At 37.1% G+C, this 17,983-nt stretch overlaps 1 protein-coding gene across 2 annotated transcripts; it reads right to left on the bottom strand.

Annotated features, from left to right (window-relative positions):
* Positions 1-6,260: 6,260 nt before the first annotated feature.
* On the bottom strand, positions 6,261-16,821 carry LOC306850076 (microtubule-associated protein RP/EB family member 3-like). Of its 2 annotated transcripts, none has more exons than XM_079385511.1 (7): positions 16,696-16,811; positions 14,970-15,093; positions 14,499-14,644; positions 13,020-13,176; positions 10,492-10,625; positions 10,017-10,166; positions 6,261-8,709 (listed from the first exon to the last, which is right to left on the bottom strand). In XM_079385511.1, the coding sequence occupies exons 2-7, from the start codon at positions 15,088-15,090 to the stop codon at positions 8,641-8,643; spliced, it is 777 nt and encodes a 258-aa protein (XP_079241637.1). In that variant the 5' UTR covers positions 15,091-15,093; positions 16,696-16,811; the 3' UTR covers positions 6,261-8,640. The 2 variants fall into 2 exon arrangements, with proteins under 2 accessions (XP_079241637.1, XP_079241636.1); XM_079385510.1 differs by having other exon boundaries at positions 6,806-8,709; positions 12,978-13,176; positions 16,696-16,821.
* Between the last annotated feature and the right edge of the window lie 1,162 nt (positions 16,822-17,983).

Below are 17,983 nucleotides of genomic sequence, written 5' to 3'. Positions count from 1 at the left end.
CCTTGAGGAAGCTCTCCACATACTGCAGAAGGAAGATGCCACAGTCTGTGTAATTATCCTGTTTTGGGACAAGGGGACACCATCCATCCATCACTCCATTTCCAAAACTCTGTTCAGAGCCCATTTTGACCTTCCATTTCTCTTGCAAGTACCTTGGATTTACAGAAAATATGTGGCTAGAATGGAAATGTTGTCTTGCATTCATTGATCATATTTTATTTATTCATTTTTTTGGTGAAGTATTAAATTAATCACACTGTTTTTATATGCCACCCAGGTAAATATAACTAGCCGGCTAACATGCATGAGGTTTGCTCGGTTTGTGAGCAGATTTCCATTTGTGTGTCAGCAACGAGTCCTTGGAATTGATTTAAACAAATGATTCTTTCTAGCATACAAACATCTCCACTGAGATTTGAATGTGGTCCAGTGAAGGACTCTGCTTTCTGAGCTGCCAAACTCCCCCTTGAGGAAGACAGCATTTTGTCTCATAGGAAACCGTCGTTAACTGGCAACATTTGCTGCCTAATGCAGGATACAGAAGCACAAGAGAAAATATGCACTCGCTATTAACACACAGGTGCAAAAGTAATCAAGCACTTGAAACAAAAGTAGATAATTACTCTTGGAGTATCTGCACCACTGATGATCTTCCACTGCAGGTGAGGGAGTCCATGATGAGTATGCACGGCCTGCAAACACAGACAGTCCATCAAATGACTGAGTACAATGGAGCATTTCATCAACTTGTTACTGCCATCTAGTGACAGGTAAATGGAAAACTCACTGTTTGGAAACATTGCTGTCACTGTTAAGGACAGATCTGTTCTTGACCATCTGTAATTCAGAAATAGAAAAGGTTAGTTCACTCTCTACTGATTTGTTACTGAATTAGAAAGGTGATTAACTCACATTACCTGATCATCATCTTCCTTGTCCTCGTCATCTGAAAGAAAGCAGAAGCTTTGGTCTAATTTGTCTATGGGTGAAAAACATACTGTACATAACGCATACTTATCACAGAAAATAATTTTCACCCTTTTTTTTGTTGTTGTTGTTGCATCAAACTGATCAAAATCGAGTGAAGAACATTTTTTAAGAATTCTTAAAGAATTCATTCGCGGCTCCCACTAAAATATCAAGCAGCACAACTGTCTTTAACATTGACAATGATAAGAAATGTTTCTTCAGCATACTGAAAATCCAGCTTTGCCATCACAGAAATCAATTACTTTTTTTTTTAAACATATTTAAATAGAAAACAATCATTCTTAACTGTTATAACATTTCACAATATTACTGGTTTTACTGCATTTTTTATCAAATAAATGCTCATGGTGATTATGAGACTTTTCAAAAATAGTTAAAAGGGTATTTTCCTGAATATTTCATAGATTTCAGCTTTTAAAACCTCCAGAATATTGATCCAGTGTACTTCCACTATATGCATGTTACTGTATTTACATTTATTATATATATATATATATATATATATATAGAAGCATGTTCAAAAGTATGTCTAAAATACTCTCAAAGCACTTGAACTTGTATTAAGTATTTGTGGCTATACTTTCAAAACATATCTTGTTTATTCTGGCCTTGACCCATAGACTTCCATCATCCCTAGCTTTTATGAACCAAATGTCAAAATCAACAGTATGACACATAGCTTAACTTGTATTGAATGTGTTGTAAGCTGTTATAAAAATGTGTGACCAAATAAAACCGAATATGCATTGAAATTAATCAAATATAGAAAATGTTTTACTTTTTATTGCTGTATCATGGAGTAGTTTGTATTTGCATGCTCTCTCACTCAAAAAGAGCAGAAGCTAAATAATCTAACAGATTTTGTCCTTTATCAGCATCACCATTTTGCTCTGGCACCACATCGGTTTTCTAAATTACCTATGGATTGACTCCATCTGGAGAGCTGCTTTGAGGATTCTGGAGAATAGAAAAGGGACATGGGATTGGGTGGAGATTGATCACAAAGATACTCCACTGAATACCTTCGCCCATTGAGGTGAAGATCCAAACCACTGGTCTGTGAAATCTTGCCATGCAGGAAAACAGTTGACAGCCAGGTACCAGTGAGCCCTGAGGAGACATTGCACAAGAGGGGGTCTTATTAAGACATGCTCTTTATTTTACCTAACCTACACAACCTGAAAGTATGCAAGAACATTTTTAAATGATCACCAAAGATGCAGGACGTGCAGCTTTGTTGAGAGACTCACATTTGATTGATCGGGACAAATATAAAGTCCTTTTCAAAAAGGTTGATGCCCCTGGTCCACGTTTTCACCCGACTGTGCCGGCGCTCTTGAATGCTGAAATACAGTGCAGTGTTAATACCCAATATGTTTATGGACTTTTTTACAAGACCATATTCTATACTGTGACGAGTCAGCTGCCTCCCCCCTTATTATCATTACCACCCCGTCCCGTATTCGCCGCCCTTCACCAGGCTCCCGACGGGAGTGGGTGTGTGAGAGAGGAGGGGCGCTGAAACAGCCAGGGCTGGCGGCGTGGACACCAGCGTGTATGCACGGGGAAGAGACCGGTCTCCCGAGGAGAGGCGCGCTCGGCATTTAAACGGCGGCGGTGATGAGGCTCTATTCATACTATTCACATCAGGTGCGCCTCATCACCGCCGCCGTTTAAATGCCGAGCGCGCCTCTCCTCGGGAGACCGGTCTCTTCCCCGTGCATACACGCTGGTGTCCTCGCGGGTCCAGGAAGGGAGCGTAGAGAAAGGAGACTGCCACACCCGTTACGGCTGACGGGCCAGGATGCCGGGCCGGTTAATCCCCCAGAAGCTCCGGGGGCCAAGGAGTAGGACGAAGCCGCTCGAGAGAAGCCGCCGCCACTCGCTCCCGGACCCGAGAGGGGAGAGCGTGCGGCCACCGGACTCCGCCCCTTCCCTGGACCATTCCTTTCTGAACACTGCCCTCCTTCACGTACCCCGCAACACGACGAGGACACCAGATCCCCTGTTTATTTTGGACACTTTTTTCCCCTTGGACACTATTTTGATTATTATTGTTTAATAAAAACCTCTCCGAGGCCTGACGCCACACCCACTGTGTCTGTCGTTTGCTCCTCCTGCCACAATACCTACGATAAATCTGTAGTTCCTGGAAGCCTTCTACGATCTTTCTGAGTGAGGCGCTTGAAGAAGAAAGAGCTGAAAACATGGTACTTGGAGGCATCCTCCATTTCCTGCTGCTCACAGACCAAATACCTGTCCAAACAAACAAGACGTATGTCATTACAGTGCCAATGGACTGAAGTAGATAGCCACTTCTACAATTTCAATAACTTTAACCTTAGAAGTCTATTATCACATCATTTAGGAATTCTCTTTCCTCAAGACAGTTGAGGTCATCCTCTGTGATGGTTATTCCCCCTTTGGCTGGAGGAGGTGGGTACACAACCAGTCTGCAACGAGATAGTGAGAAGAGCTCTTCTAGATAATAATAATCACAATAACTGATCAGCTCACTTTAGGTCAGCCAACTGACTTTTTGATATCCTGTTGATGAAGGGAGCTCTATCAAATCGTCCTCATCACTGTCTGAGAAACTGAGGGCTGCAATTTCCCATCGCTGAGGATCAGGAGAGGCAGGAAATGGCACCAAGCCATGCTAAACATTGAGAGAAAGAGCTAAACAACTGAAAAACATGTTAATAGGCAGATTTATTTTGCTCTATTATAATAGGTGGTTAAAGATTTAGATTTTATTGATTCTGTGGTAATATGAAAGGAAAAGGAAAGATGAGAGAAAAAAGAAAGTAGAAGTAAAAGGACAAGGAAAGGATAAGAAAAAGAAAGCAAGAAAAGGATCGTAAAAGAAAAAGGGCAATAAATGTTTAAAGGAAAAAGAAAAGAGGGAATTGAAAGAAAAAAGGGAAGGACAAGTAAAAGGAAATGAAAAGGAAAAAGAAAAAGGAAAGAAAAATAAAAGGGAAGGAAAATGGAAAGGGGAAGTAAAAGGAAAGGGAAAGGGACAAAGGAAGGAAATAAAAAATAAAAAGGAAATTAAAATACATTTACATTTAGCTGATGCTTTTATCCAAAGCGACTTACAATTGCTATATATGTCAGAGGTCGCACGCCTCTGGAGCAACTAGGGGTTAAGTGTCTTGCTCAGGGACACATTGGTGTCTCACAGTGGATTCGAACCCGGGTCTCTCACACCAAAGGCATGTGTCTTATCCACTGCGCCATCAGCACCCTAAAAATAGAAGAGAAAGGACAAGAAAAGGAAAAAAGGGAAAAGGAAAGGAAAAAATAAAAGGAAATGGAAAATGGAAGTAAAAGAACATGAAAGTAAAAGGAGAGAAAATAGAAAAAAAGGAAAGAGAAATGGATAAAGAAATAAAAGGGGACGTCAAAGGAAAGCAAAAGAAATAAAAAGGAAAGGGACAAGGAAGAAAAAGGACAAGAATAGAAAAAAGTAAAAGAACATGAAAAAGGAAAAAGGAAATGCAAGTGAAAGGAAAGGAAAGGAAAAGGAAAGGAAAGGAAAGGAAAAGGAAAGGAAAGGAAAAGGAAAGGAAAGGGAAAGGAAAGGAAAGGAAAGGAAAGGAAAGGAAAGGAAAGGAAAGGAAAGGAAAGGAAAGGAAAGGGAAAAGGCAAGGAATCAGAAAAACCTGAATCCTAGGAATCGTTGTAATTCTTTGATGGTGGTGGGAATGGGCCAGGATGAGATAGCGTCCACCTTCCCTTGTCCATGCGAATGCCACCACTGTCGATGATGTATCCGAGGAATTGAACGGTGGGTTGGTGGAAAAGGCATTTCTCTGCTTTGAGATACAGGTGGAACTTCCGTAACTGCTTAAGGACCTCCGCAACGTGGTGGCGATGTTCGGCCAGGCTCCGGGAGTAAATGAGGATGTCGTCTATATAAATGATGACGAATCGGTGGAGAAACTCCCGGAGCACCTCATGAATGAAGTCCTGGAAGATTGAGGGAGCGTTGACTAGTCCATACGGCATTACCATGTACTCATAGTGGCCAGTTGGGGTCACGAAGGCAGTCTTCCATTCGTCTCCCTGACGAATGCGGATGAGGTTATACGCGCTGCGGAGGTCCAACTTAGTGAAGATAGTGGCACCGCGTCGATGTTCTAGGGCTGCTGGGACGAGGGGAAGAGGATACCGGAACTTAACATTGATATCATTGAGTTTCCTGTAATCAATGCACGGTCGCAAGCCTCCGTCCTTTTTTCTCACGAAGAAGAAGCTGGAAGCAGCAGGGGATGTCGATGGAATATATCCTTGCTTCAAGGGCTCCTCGATGTACTCCTCCATGGCCTTCTGTTCGGGAAGTGACAAAGAATAGATCTTGCCGCGGGGCACTGGCTCACCCGGAATGAGGTCGATGGCACAGTCCCATGGCCGATGTGGTGGTAGCTGTGCAGCTCTCTTGGGACAGAAGACATCACTAAAGGGGGTGTAACAGGATGGGATATCGACAGACTGCTTTTCAACGGGGGTTTCGATGGAGGTGGAGTTAATGGCCAATGGGACAGGAACTGATGATGAGGGTTGAGGGAGATCCGGAAAACATTGTGAGAAGCAGCTGTCACCCCACTTTAGGACTTCACCCGTCTCCCAGAAGAGTATGGGGTTATGCTGCACCAGCCAAGGACGTCCAAGAATGATATCCACTGTGGAGCCCTCCAGAACCAGCAAATGCAGCGTCTCAAGATGAAGTTGTCTTATACGGAGTTGAATGGGTCCAACACTGTGTTTGACGTGACGTCGAGTGAGCGGTTTACCAGTTATGAATTGGATCTGATATGTCAGGTCCGAGGTCGGGAGTCGGAGCTGGCGGCAGAGACTTCCGGCAATGAAATTGCCCACTGAGCCGGAGTCAAGGAGGACAGATACTGAAATGGTAATATTAGAGGCAGTAAGTTGACCGCATATGGAGAGAGGATTCATCTTCCTTAGAGAAGGTTGGATTGCACTCACCATAGGCCGTGGAGGACGAAGGGGACACGCCAGGATCATGTGTCCACTAGCTCCGCAGTATAAGCACAGGCCCTGCATAAGCCTTCTCAGCCATTCAGCCGAGGATAGACGGTTGGAATCAGTTTGCATTGGTTCTGGAGGGCTACTGATCTCTGGCCGGCGATTGGGAGGAGTGGCAATGGCTGTGGGAAAGTCTGGGGTGCGTGATGATATGCGGTTGGAGCAACGAGTAGCGAGTTGAATAAATCGTTCTAGTCCCATGACACACATATATTATGTAAACAAAAACTTTTATTTGGGATACAATTAATCACGATTAATCATTTAACAGCACTAATTTAAAATATTTAATCACTGATTGTAAACTACATTGGCACAATCATCAGAGATGGACCAGTCAGAAATATTTATTTGTGTAAATGCAATGCAAAACTAGAATGAAAAACATTGGCTAGTTGTTTTTTTTCCATCACCATATCCCTTTTCGGGGCTCTGTAAAGCACTTGTAATCCAGATTTGGAAATCTGAAAAAGCATGTATCTGGATCAGGGTGATCCAATCCGATTTTGCTTTGAAAAACCGTCACAAAAGTAAGATGGGTTACCTGATCATGAAAAGCAAAACATGAGCTTTCCAAATCCAGATCATTCTGATCCAGATTAAACTTTTTGAACAACTGGCCCCAGGTCATAAAAAGAAAAAAAATCAAAACTGTATTTTTCATTAAGATTGATTTCATTGACAAAATTCTGAACATTTTTGTATGCCATAACATTTTACTAACCCTTCAATATGCAGTTTTATGAAATGCATGGACAAAAACTTTTCACGAATGTTTATTTACTCAAAACAATTTATGCAAACACAATTATGGCCATACTGAGACAACACAAGATGACTCAGTTTCTTAACACAGAGAGAAGTAGATTCAAACCAATGACATCTAGCATCTCTGTTTAACTTGATCAGGGCCTTTTACAAATCTGATATGACTTGCAGTTAAGAATGCACAGCCCATATGCTATTCAATAGCTGAGCGAAATAAATACAAAACAAATCACATAAATGCAGCAACACTAGCAGCAAAGGTCATTTCAATTCGACATGACATCATCTGATCAGTAGTATCACGTTTGATTGCGACTAAAATAAAATGTACACAGTAACAATGAGTACTGTCCCTCATGCTCAATGGTGTCGTGAACACTAGTTGAATATGACGGTAATACCACTTTCCATCCATTTGGTGAGTTTCTATTTAGCAGTCTAGAGAGGTTTAAGAATAATGTCACAATCAAGCACAACAGAAAAATATGATTTTCAAACAATCACTCATCAATTGTCAATGTATAACATTCACATGCTCCCTGGGTATACGCAAAACAACCTGTGCCATAAGTTACTGTTGTCTCACACATTTTAAAGCCTCGCTGACATATTTTCATGTCATTTTGTCTTTATTTACCCTGCCACTGGCTCATCCTCATTTAAAAGTATAAAAGTCCTCTCTACAGCTCAGTGTTTACTTCCATCATGTCACTGACAAACTTGACATGAATATCTTTGCAGATATAAAAGATTCATAATATATTACTGGGATTCTTCCTGATAAGTGTCTGCTGTTTTTAATCATTGAATGGGATAGTTCATCTAAAAATGAAATTCTGTCATTATTTACTCACCTTCATGCTGTTATCAAACATGTATGATATTTTGGATGTACAATGAATGGAAACTAAAGCTTTCAAGCTTTAATAAGGATACAAAAAATCTTACAAGTGTGTTCTATTCCATTACTCACTGAAAATCTTAACATATTCTCTAGCTCTTGTTGGTGCTTTCATTAGAATTTCATCAACTCAATGATCACCTGGTCACAGGTGTACTTGAAGTTTGTAAGAATCTCTAAGACTTGGAATATAGTGTATGAATCGTATGGACCACTTTTATGGTTCATTTGTGTCCTTTTTCAAGTTTGAAAGTTTCAGTCCCTATTTTCTGCAGTCGTATGGAAATGAGCAACCTTCTTCGTTTGTTCCATGAAAGAAAGTCATACAGGTTTGGAACAACATGAGGGTAAGAAACTGATAACAGAATAGTAATTTCTGTGTGAACTTTCTCTTTAAAAGTGTACAGTCAGTGAGAGAGGCAGACTGAAGCTGGAGACACATATGGATGGCGTGATACTGATCATTTCATACTGAATGGAGCCAAGACGGACCTCAAAGAAAACGTGTATGAAAATCTCACAACGAATAACTGCATTCCAAGTGACATTTTTCTTCATTTTCTTTTTCTTTAAAAACGTCTTTCCCATCACAATATTTACTTTTCTTTTTTTTCCAGTCTGTTGTGCTACCCACAATCTATGATACCTTTTCTTTTGTTCATTCTCTATGTCGTTATGTAAAACATGCTGTGACGGCTAGGATGTGTTGTTGTTGGCGCTACTGTCTGGATGAGGGTGAGGACAGCGAATGTTTGTTGATACCTATGTGGTGCATAAACCAGCGTCGGAGATAGAGTATATATGGTGAGCCCATATATTTGTAGGAAACTGAGAGGATATTAACAGCGTGCGAGAGAGGGGAGTCATTCAAAGTGGTGGGGAGAGGAAATGGTGAAGGGTCACGATGATGTGGAAGAGGAGGATGCTCAGTATTCGTCCTGGTCCAAGTGGGCCTGCTCATCTATTTCATCATCTTCCGGTGGTGCAAAGCCATCCTGTAGAAAAAAATCCCAGTATTTAAACCCTGCATTCAACACTGCACTGTATAAAATTAAGTAACATTTAGTATATTCCGGTAATTATAATGCACTTTTGTATGGTTCCTGAAGAGTGTGTCATTAGAATAGTTTTCTTAATTTTAGGTCACAATTTTATAGTGGTTCTACTTAAAACATCAGTAGCAACAATATCCAGTGCTGGGTAGTAACTGATTACATGTAATCTGGATTACGTAATTAGAGTCCAAAAATGAAGAACTTGTAATTAGTATATTACATTTTAAAATGCGCAGATTTCAGTTCCTTTTCATGGATTACATATTATTCACACAATGGCAGTAAATTCAAATTATGAAACAATATTCATAATTTATTAATTCTCTCGAATTATGTTTTCCTCTTTCAAATTTTCATTTCTAAACATCCCACTGTGTGTACCATTCAGCTTTGACTATATTCACAAACACAGAATAAAGAAATATTTCAAGGAATATATTTTCTTTCTCTTTGTTTTTTAATATTAATATGGTATGTTAAGTTTGATTAAAAAAAGTAATCTAAAAGTAATCAGAATACATTACCTAAAATGAGTAACCTAGATTACATTACTAACTACAGTTTTCATCATGTAATCTGTAATTAGTAACTGACTACAATCTGTAAGTAATCTACCCAGCATTTACAATAACATTAAGATTAGAGCTTGGCATTTTTTATATATTCATATAGAGTTATCAGTAGATTTTGCTGCAATTCAATTCATCTTAGAATTTGAATGGTGCTCAAAATTTGACTTTCAAGATGGCGATGACTAATGAGCGTAATACAAAATTACGTTTATAATGTAATAATTGTCAGCTGTTTATTTAAATGTTTTCACCTTAACTGGCATTAGAACTGTTAGAAAACTGACTCTTGTTAAGTCATGGCACCATCTTGACTGGAACACACTGAGATCTGGAATGGGAAATTTTAACTTTGGTATTTCCATCTCCGACTAGTGGTGTGGTCACATTTGGAAATTGTCACAGGCAAAAAAAGATCAATTATCTATTGTCAGTAGTGTTGCAACATATGAAGCACAACTCACACAGAAGTCACTTTTAAATCAAGCAAATTTCTGTTGGTTAATGTGGCAAATCTGCACGACCCACTTGGATTTCGTATGCAAAAATTCATAGAACAATGGATACAAATTGATATCGCAATTATCAGACAAGACATATATATATCTGTGATCTTGATATCGCAGATATATCAGACAAATAATTATCAAAAAAGATATAAAAAGTAATTGGCAGTACCTCTGTGGCATACAGAATGTCAATTATCCTACTGATAATGGGGTTGTTTTCAGTCTCATGTTCACAGATCAGTTCAATGTCTCGAAGTTTGCTGAAGTAGAAATCTCTCTCCTTCTCCAGACCATCTACGGTTAACTTCAGCTCCATCAACTTCAAAAAAACAAAGCAAAAGACAAAGAACAAAATGTAAGATACTACTCATCAGAAAATGACCGTTCCTTAATGGGAAAAAGTCAAAATGCTTATTATGATAAGACAATCTATATCCAGACCGAAGAATATCAAATAAAATGCAATTATCTGAATAGGTGGGATAGAATATAAAGAATGATCTGAGGAAAATGGGAGAAAAGAAAGATAAAAAAAATGACAAATGCAAAATCTACCAACACTTTCTTTAATTCAATTTCTACAATCTCCAATCGAAAGTATTCCAAGGTAGAGTAAGTCTTCCTTACCCTCCCGGGGACTCTACCTGTTGATTGAGTTCCATGATTTCAGCATCACTTCCCCCATTTCGGGCATGTGTGGGGTTCTTCCTTATAGTGGTGGTCACCCTCTGTGGTGTGGGCATGTTTTTAGGTACTGTTGGCGATGTTCTCTGAGGCCCTGAAATTATATTAAATAGATATTTTGCATTTAGTTACAATAAATGGGATCTGTTCAGTAACTGTACAAACAAATCCATGCAATTTTAAGCATTTTTATCAGCTCCTTTAAACACATTTAGCTTTGTTCCATACCATAGTGGGCCAAAATGGACCCTCATAAGTGACTGATCTGAAACGTCCCACAAACAGCAGTCTTCATGAGAGTTCAAATAACAGTCAATTCTGAATTCTGTCTGCCAACGGTTATTTTTTATTTATTTATTTATTTTAGCAAGCTTACTAAATTGTTTTTTGGAATTGCCTTCATATATACAGTGTATCTTTCCAAGTCTATCCCAATCTTTTGACCATCCTCAAGAGTGAGCATATGATGCCTTTAAAGAAATAGTTCACCCAAAAATGAAAACTTGTTGAAAATGTACTCAGCCTCACACAATACATGGTGTAGATAAGTTTGTTTCTTCGTCGGAACAGATTTGGAGAAATTTAATAATGCTTCCCCCTCTGAAAAAGTACTTCTTGTCCTCTCACATCAAAATCCACTGACATATTTGTATAAAACTGTTTTGGACTGTTTTTGCTTGTGAACTAAGCTTGTGCATATTTCTCTCCTGATTCAGACGAGACAACTTTTCAATGGTTTGAATTTAAAAACATTTTAATTATTAATTTGTTTACTACAAACATTTCACAAGACATTCATTTTTGGAATGTGTTGTGTTTTGATGTTTTTATCAGCTGTTTGGACCCTCATTCTGACGGTATCCATTCATTGCGGAGGATCCATTGGTGGGCAAGTGAAGTAATGCTAAATTTGTCCAAATCTGTTCTGTTGAAGAAACAAACTCACCTACATCTTAAATGGCCAGAGGACAAGTACATTTTCAGCTAACTTTCACGTTTGGGTAAACTATTCCTTTAAATGCAGTCTAAGGTGGCAGCTCTCTAGGTTTTTGAACCGAGCTAATGATTCACTAAAATTAGCTTCAGAAGAGGTTCAGTAAGATCAGCCTTTAACAAGCTACAGCATGGGCTGCTTGTTACCCCATTACTTTGGTTAAGCCTGTGTGTGTGATCAAACATTAACTGTTCCAAAAGCCGGTTATCCACTTTATATCTGGCAGGTTTAACCAAAGTCAGGGAAGTGTGACGAGATGTGACTACAAACTAAATGGAGGTCACATTCCCAATCCACCCCAACGATCACAAAAGCAGTCAATTGTCAGCAAATTAGGACACCACTTTTGTACCTCTCTGGGGACTCTATGTATCCAGTACTTGGCTGTTAACCCTCTATTGCGCATATTTGCCTTAGAGTAACCCTTTTCCATCACTTTTCAAGCACAAAATATGTCAATAAAGGGTTGTTAATGAAGGGATGACTGTTCTGCCTCAAAAATGCTTTTTTTTCACCTATAAAAAATATGATTTACATTTATTAGTGAATATAATTCATTTAAAAAGAGTTAATAAATAAATCATTTGTACACTACTGATCAAAAGTTCCCACCTAAGGCTTTAAAATAACTGTTTTCTATTTTAATATATTTTAAAATGTAAATTATTCCTGTGTTGGCGAAGCTGAATTTCAGCAGCCATTACTCCAGTCTTTAGTGTCACATGATCCTTTAGAATGATTTAGAAACATTTCATATTTAGAAATAAAAGTATTATGTATAAAAATTAAAGGTATTTTTACTGACCCCAAACCTTTGAACAGTAGTGTCTTTTTTGCTTTATCAATATTTATTTTTTTTTTTTACGTAACATTAAAGTGAAATTTATATACAGTGTAAATTTAGAAGCCAGTTCTAATATTTCCTGTAATATAACAGTTTGTTTTATTTTTGTTCTACGTTTTGTTTTATTATTATGAACTTATTTCTTTCTATCACCACATAATGCTGCCTCCAATTTCTTTTTGATTTTAGTATGAGGTCCATTTTTATTGCTTTTATAAGGCATGCAATAGAGGGTTAAAATAAAGGCATGTTTTTTTTTGTGACTTTTTTGTGACAATAACTTTAAAATGACCAATAAAGAATTTGGAGGAACTGAGGGATGAATAGGACTGACCGAAGTGACACTAAGCAAGCAATGACCCTTCAGGACAGCACATGAGAGAACACTGCAGAACTGATTTTGGAAAACTGTTTGTTAGTATTGCACTAACAGAGCAACACAGATCTGTTTTAATGCTGAATTCATTGTTTTCTCATTAATGAAAGCTTGGGCATGGAGTAAATCATTCTGAGGCCCGTGCACAACCAGCTGCTTTGCAGAGCACGCTGTCAATCAGTAGAAGCTCAGCAATCAATGCAGCAAAGGGGCGGCAGAATCTCGAGGTTACCTGAGGGACCAGTTCTCTTGGGTTTGTGGGAAAAGTGTTCACCTGGATTTGGTGGAGGCGCCACATCTTGGCCCTGTCTAGCTTGAAGGGGATCATACTCTTTTCCGTCATAATTGGCATCAAAGAATTTTTTAAACCACTGGACGAATTCAAAGTTGTCCTGGAATTTTCCTTTCACTAATTTTTCCACCGGAATTATCTGGATAACAAAAGGAAAACAAATCATTAGATCAATATAACACTAAGTTGTACAGTAATCTAGAGGAGTCATTTTTATGCTAAAATCCTTTCTCATATCCTAGGAAATTTACAGAATACAAAAGCATATTTGACAAAGAACATTAGACACCTTCACTTGTCTCAAGTAATATTTTCAGATAACCTGACAAACGGCACCAAAAACCAGGACGCTTCACTTTGATAACTAATTTACATTTACAACTTTTTAACTAATGATCTGTTAAGCGATACCTAGGTGATGTTTGATATTGATGAAAGTTACTTCTCATTTTTTATTAGAGATGTCTGTTATATTGAATATTAATTAGCTTCATACTATAGTAAATGGATGGTTCATAAAAATGAATTGATGAATGTTCAAAAAGCACTGGAATAACCTAATTAACAATCACATACAATACATTATCTTTCATAACCACTGGTTGCTATTTTTGCTCAAGACATATATTTTAAAATTACAAGCAAAAATGCAGAACTTTTTTTTTCGACCTTAAGGTCATTGCACAATCCGAAATGTTTGCATGCGTTTTTTCATATTCGTCATCCTTTCCTATCAAAATGCATGCTACAGATGCGAAAACGCAGAAAATCGAACCTGTTCCAAATTTTTTTATGACGGACGAAAGTTTTGGAGGCAGTGCGTAAACGTGATTGACACAACGTGAGGTCATATTTATTTTTTAATGTGTGAAAATTTTAGACGGAAATTTCGGACTCTGTGTGCAATGACCTTTACTGATTGCATTATACATGTGACAGTTTTGCTTTGTTGTTTTTTGGCTCAGTCTCCTTAGTTGACCTAGTTTCTCTTTCTATTTGATTATCTTTATCTTTTCATGTGTCCTCATTAATTACCAGTTGCCTGTCTGGTGTAGTTTGTGTTATGGTTGTTACTTGTCTGTTTATGTTCGGATCTACCTGTTGATATTAAGTCTTATTTTGGAACTTTACCAACCATTGAGTGACAGTGTAATTTTATTGCTGTATTGTTGTTCTTTTCTTTTTAGTACATTTTAAATAAATTAATAAATACATTTCTTTTTTTTTTTTACTTCTCATTTTGAGTAACAATAATTATTTTTATATAAAACATTTTGATCTACCATTGTGTAAGAAATGTGCTATATAAATAAACATGCCTTTAATGATTTTTTTTGGAGCTTTCGTGTATATTTTCTAAATGTGTAAAGAGTAAATGTAAAAAAAAAAAAAAGTTAAAGACAAGATTAAAGTAAAACTGTGAGATGAACATAGATTAAAAATGCCAAAGGACCAACTAACTTTATCAACGTTCATCCTCTTGAAAGCTGCCTGGAGTACTTTGAAGTTATGTATAAACTCATGTTCCAGCTTTGCTTGAAATTTCACTTTCTTTAAAAGAATACACCCTGGGAACAACATGTCCATGAACTGACAATAAGCCGCCCCTGAGGACAAAGAGCAAAAGAGAACAAAGCTTACTCATTGCATGATGGGGAACAATAAAGAAAAACGTCTTTGATCAAAATGCATGCATGTGATTGGTTAATCTTATCAGTGTTGAGTGCAAAGTAAATGCTTTAATTTGACTGATTACACAGGAAGAGATACAAACACTTAGCATATATGATCAAAGGCAAAGTAAAAGCCTTTTTATTGTGAAATTAACTATAGTGTTACATAATCTATAGTGGAGCAGAAATAAGAGTATGCTATTGCCATTCATGACATAAAAGACAGAAACACTTTATGAAATAAGGCAGTATGACCCACCTGAACATAATTGTTCTATTTTGGTGTAGGTGAGCTGAAGGGAGTCGTTCAACCATGCCAACATGTCATGTCGGCTCAGGTTCTCAATTGTTACTGATGTGGAGTATACATTCACTGCCATCTCCTACAAAGAAAAAAGAAGAACAAAGTCACTATGTACATAATGCGTTTCATTTTAATACTCACGGCATTTGTGACTGTGTGTGTGTATATATATAATTTATATAAATTTATTTACAATTTCATGTTTACAGCAGGTAAAGATCATACTCATTCTTTGAATATGTGGCACTGTGTCTGGACTTAATGTGTTTCTATTTGGTTACTCAGACATGTTATTCAGTTGTCACTGCATCACTGCAGAGTCAAATTGTAATCACTATAAATTTCAATCCTCCAAAAATAATCCATCCAGATTAAAGTGTTTCTGAGATGTTGTTAACCATGCACATCTGGTGCGCCCAGCAGACTGTGTGATGAAATCACATCTGTAAAACACACACACATCTTCTACAGAGACACAATATATGTGTATTTCACTGCATGAAGTCTTTAAAGCTCTGATTCTGGGACAAAAAAAAAAAAAAAAGCTACAAAAAATGATTTTAGCTCCATGTATTGAAACTTTTTTTCTGCTGTTGCAAGCTAATAGTATATTATTTAAAATGTAACTTTTTTTTTCACAATTACATTTTTGTTTGTGTATTTTAGAAATACAAATTTGTGTGTGACATCATGGTTTATAATATCATATGATATTACCTGATTATAAATGTTTTCATGATTATCTGAATGTGCTGACTAAAATTTGAGGTAAGAACGTATTTATAAAGGAGGCATTTTTATTAACCCTTTCTTATAATAATAATGTTTCTTTTAAATATAGGCTGCTGTACATTTATGTTACATACAGTACTTTAATCTTAAGTTTATTAATCTTTAATATTATAATATTAAATTGTAGTCAGAGAACATATAAATTGAGCAGTTAATAAAACCAAACAGTCCTTTTGTTTTGTAATATTGTAATTCTCAGATCATATACAATTAATGTTGTTATATTAAACTAATGGCAGGTACTGAAATTTTGTTTTGTTTTTTGTACCTGCTGAATTTGGTTTCTCCTCACACCTCAAGTAAAAGACAAAAACTGGTTGAAGACGATTATTGGCACTCTACAAATGGTATTTTTCCTAATAATATAAAAACATAGGCCTATTGTATTATGATGGGTCTGAAGAAATGAAGCAGAGATTGACCCCTGTTTTACCATCAGTTGGATAAACTATGCGCGTTTTACTGTCATGTCAATAATATTCATTATTATTACAAACACATGCATTAGTTTCATGTTTATTTATCCTTTGCTGCAAACGACGTCTTAAACTATATTACAGTATGGGAGTCACACAGGCCCTTTAACGCGCTCTGTTTATCTCTGATATGGCCCTTTTTTGTCTTTACGCCAAAATGTGCGCATAAATTTTGCGTTTTGCTCTATAAAACAGCAGACTGGAGCCTGCAGTGATATGTAACACACATGAGTCCGTTGAACAAACAGTGCATTATTGTGACAGCTCTGCAGGCCCCGCCGCCGTAGCGTTAACTTACACAGACACGCTCGAGCCATAAACACATAATACACAGACAAAAGAGGTGCCTATTTAATGTCATACATTATGAAGAATACCGATGAATTATAATATTTGAACAATATTCTACTCACTGTATTCTGACTGCGTCCTTTTCAATGTTGATATTGCACTGGCAGAACGCAACTGTGGGTTGCCTGATATGCGCCGCTGCCTAGTTACGGGCAATAGCGCCACGCGCTCCTGCAACAAACTCGCCTGCTGTGCGCATGCGTACCGCCCCTCATTATAGACGCATTTCTTTGTGAAGAACTGAATAGTAGCACGTTATCATCAGTTTGCATCCCTTGTGTTTCTGCTCTTAAGTTGTAAATAGAAAACACTGTAGCTGTACCAACATTATTTCTGTATTTGTCGAAAAAAACACGCTGCTGTGATAACGACAAGATTGATAAATCCTACACATAAGAGGTAGGAGAAAAGCTCAAAATAGTCATTTATATATATAATTAATAATTACCAAACATTATATATTAAATATATCATTATTAAAAGTAATATATTAAAACTTAAATATGTATATATTATAAATATGTTTGTTAATTATAGTTATTTAATAACGTAATTATAAAGTAAATGTATATTTATATTTATGTATAATGTTCAACCGAATCCAGGTCCTGATGTTGTCGCAAGTTTTAACACACCTTCTGATTTTAAATCAAGGACTGGTCTTGGGATTGTTCATTTAAATGTTCGCAGTTTACTCACAAAGTTGGATATGTTACGTATCTGGGCAGATACAACTGATGCAGATATTATGGTTTTATCAGAGACATGGTTAAAAAATTATATTTCAAATAAGGACATTAGCATTGTCGGTTATAATGTTTATAGGGCTGGTCGATCTAATAGAGGAGGTGGAGTTGCAGTTTTTATTAAAAATAAATATATTACGAATGTACTTTTATCTAAATCAGTAAAAAATCAATTTGATATTTTAGCTTTAAATATTGAGGTTTCTAAAACCTGCAATATTACATTGGTTGCTATAGGCCATCCTCAGCAGTAAATGAAACCTTATCTTCTTTGGCACAGATAATATCAGATCTAGACCCTAAAGAATTAGTTCTGATCGGTGATTTAAATTGGAATTGGTTGCAACCAGTATCTGATGATTTAAAAGATTACTGTAATTCTATTAATCTTTTTCAGATAGTAAATAGTCCAACTAGACCTAATTTAAAATGTCCTGAAAATTCATCATTAATTGATTTAATTATAACTAATGTCCCTCATAAATATTCCATGGCATCTGTTTTCGCAAATGATATAAGTGACCACTGTGTAGTTGCTACGGTTAGGAATACAAAAATTCCCAAATCTAAACCATGTATTATTACTAAACACGATATGAAACAC

The sequence above is a fragment of the Barbus barbus genome, assembly GCF_936440315.1.
Source record: "Barbus barbus genome assembly, chromosome: 30".
Taxonomy (NCBI): domain Eukaryota; kingdom Metazoa; phylum Chordata; class Actinopteri; order Cypriniformes; family Cyprinidae; genus Barbus; species Barbus barbus.
The sequence above is the reverse complement of the archived record's forward strand: the minus strand, read 5'-3'. Positions and strand labels throughout refer to the sequence as shown.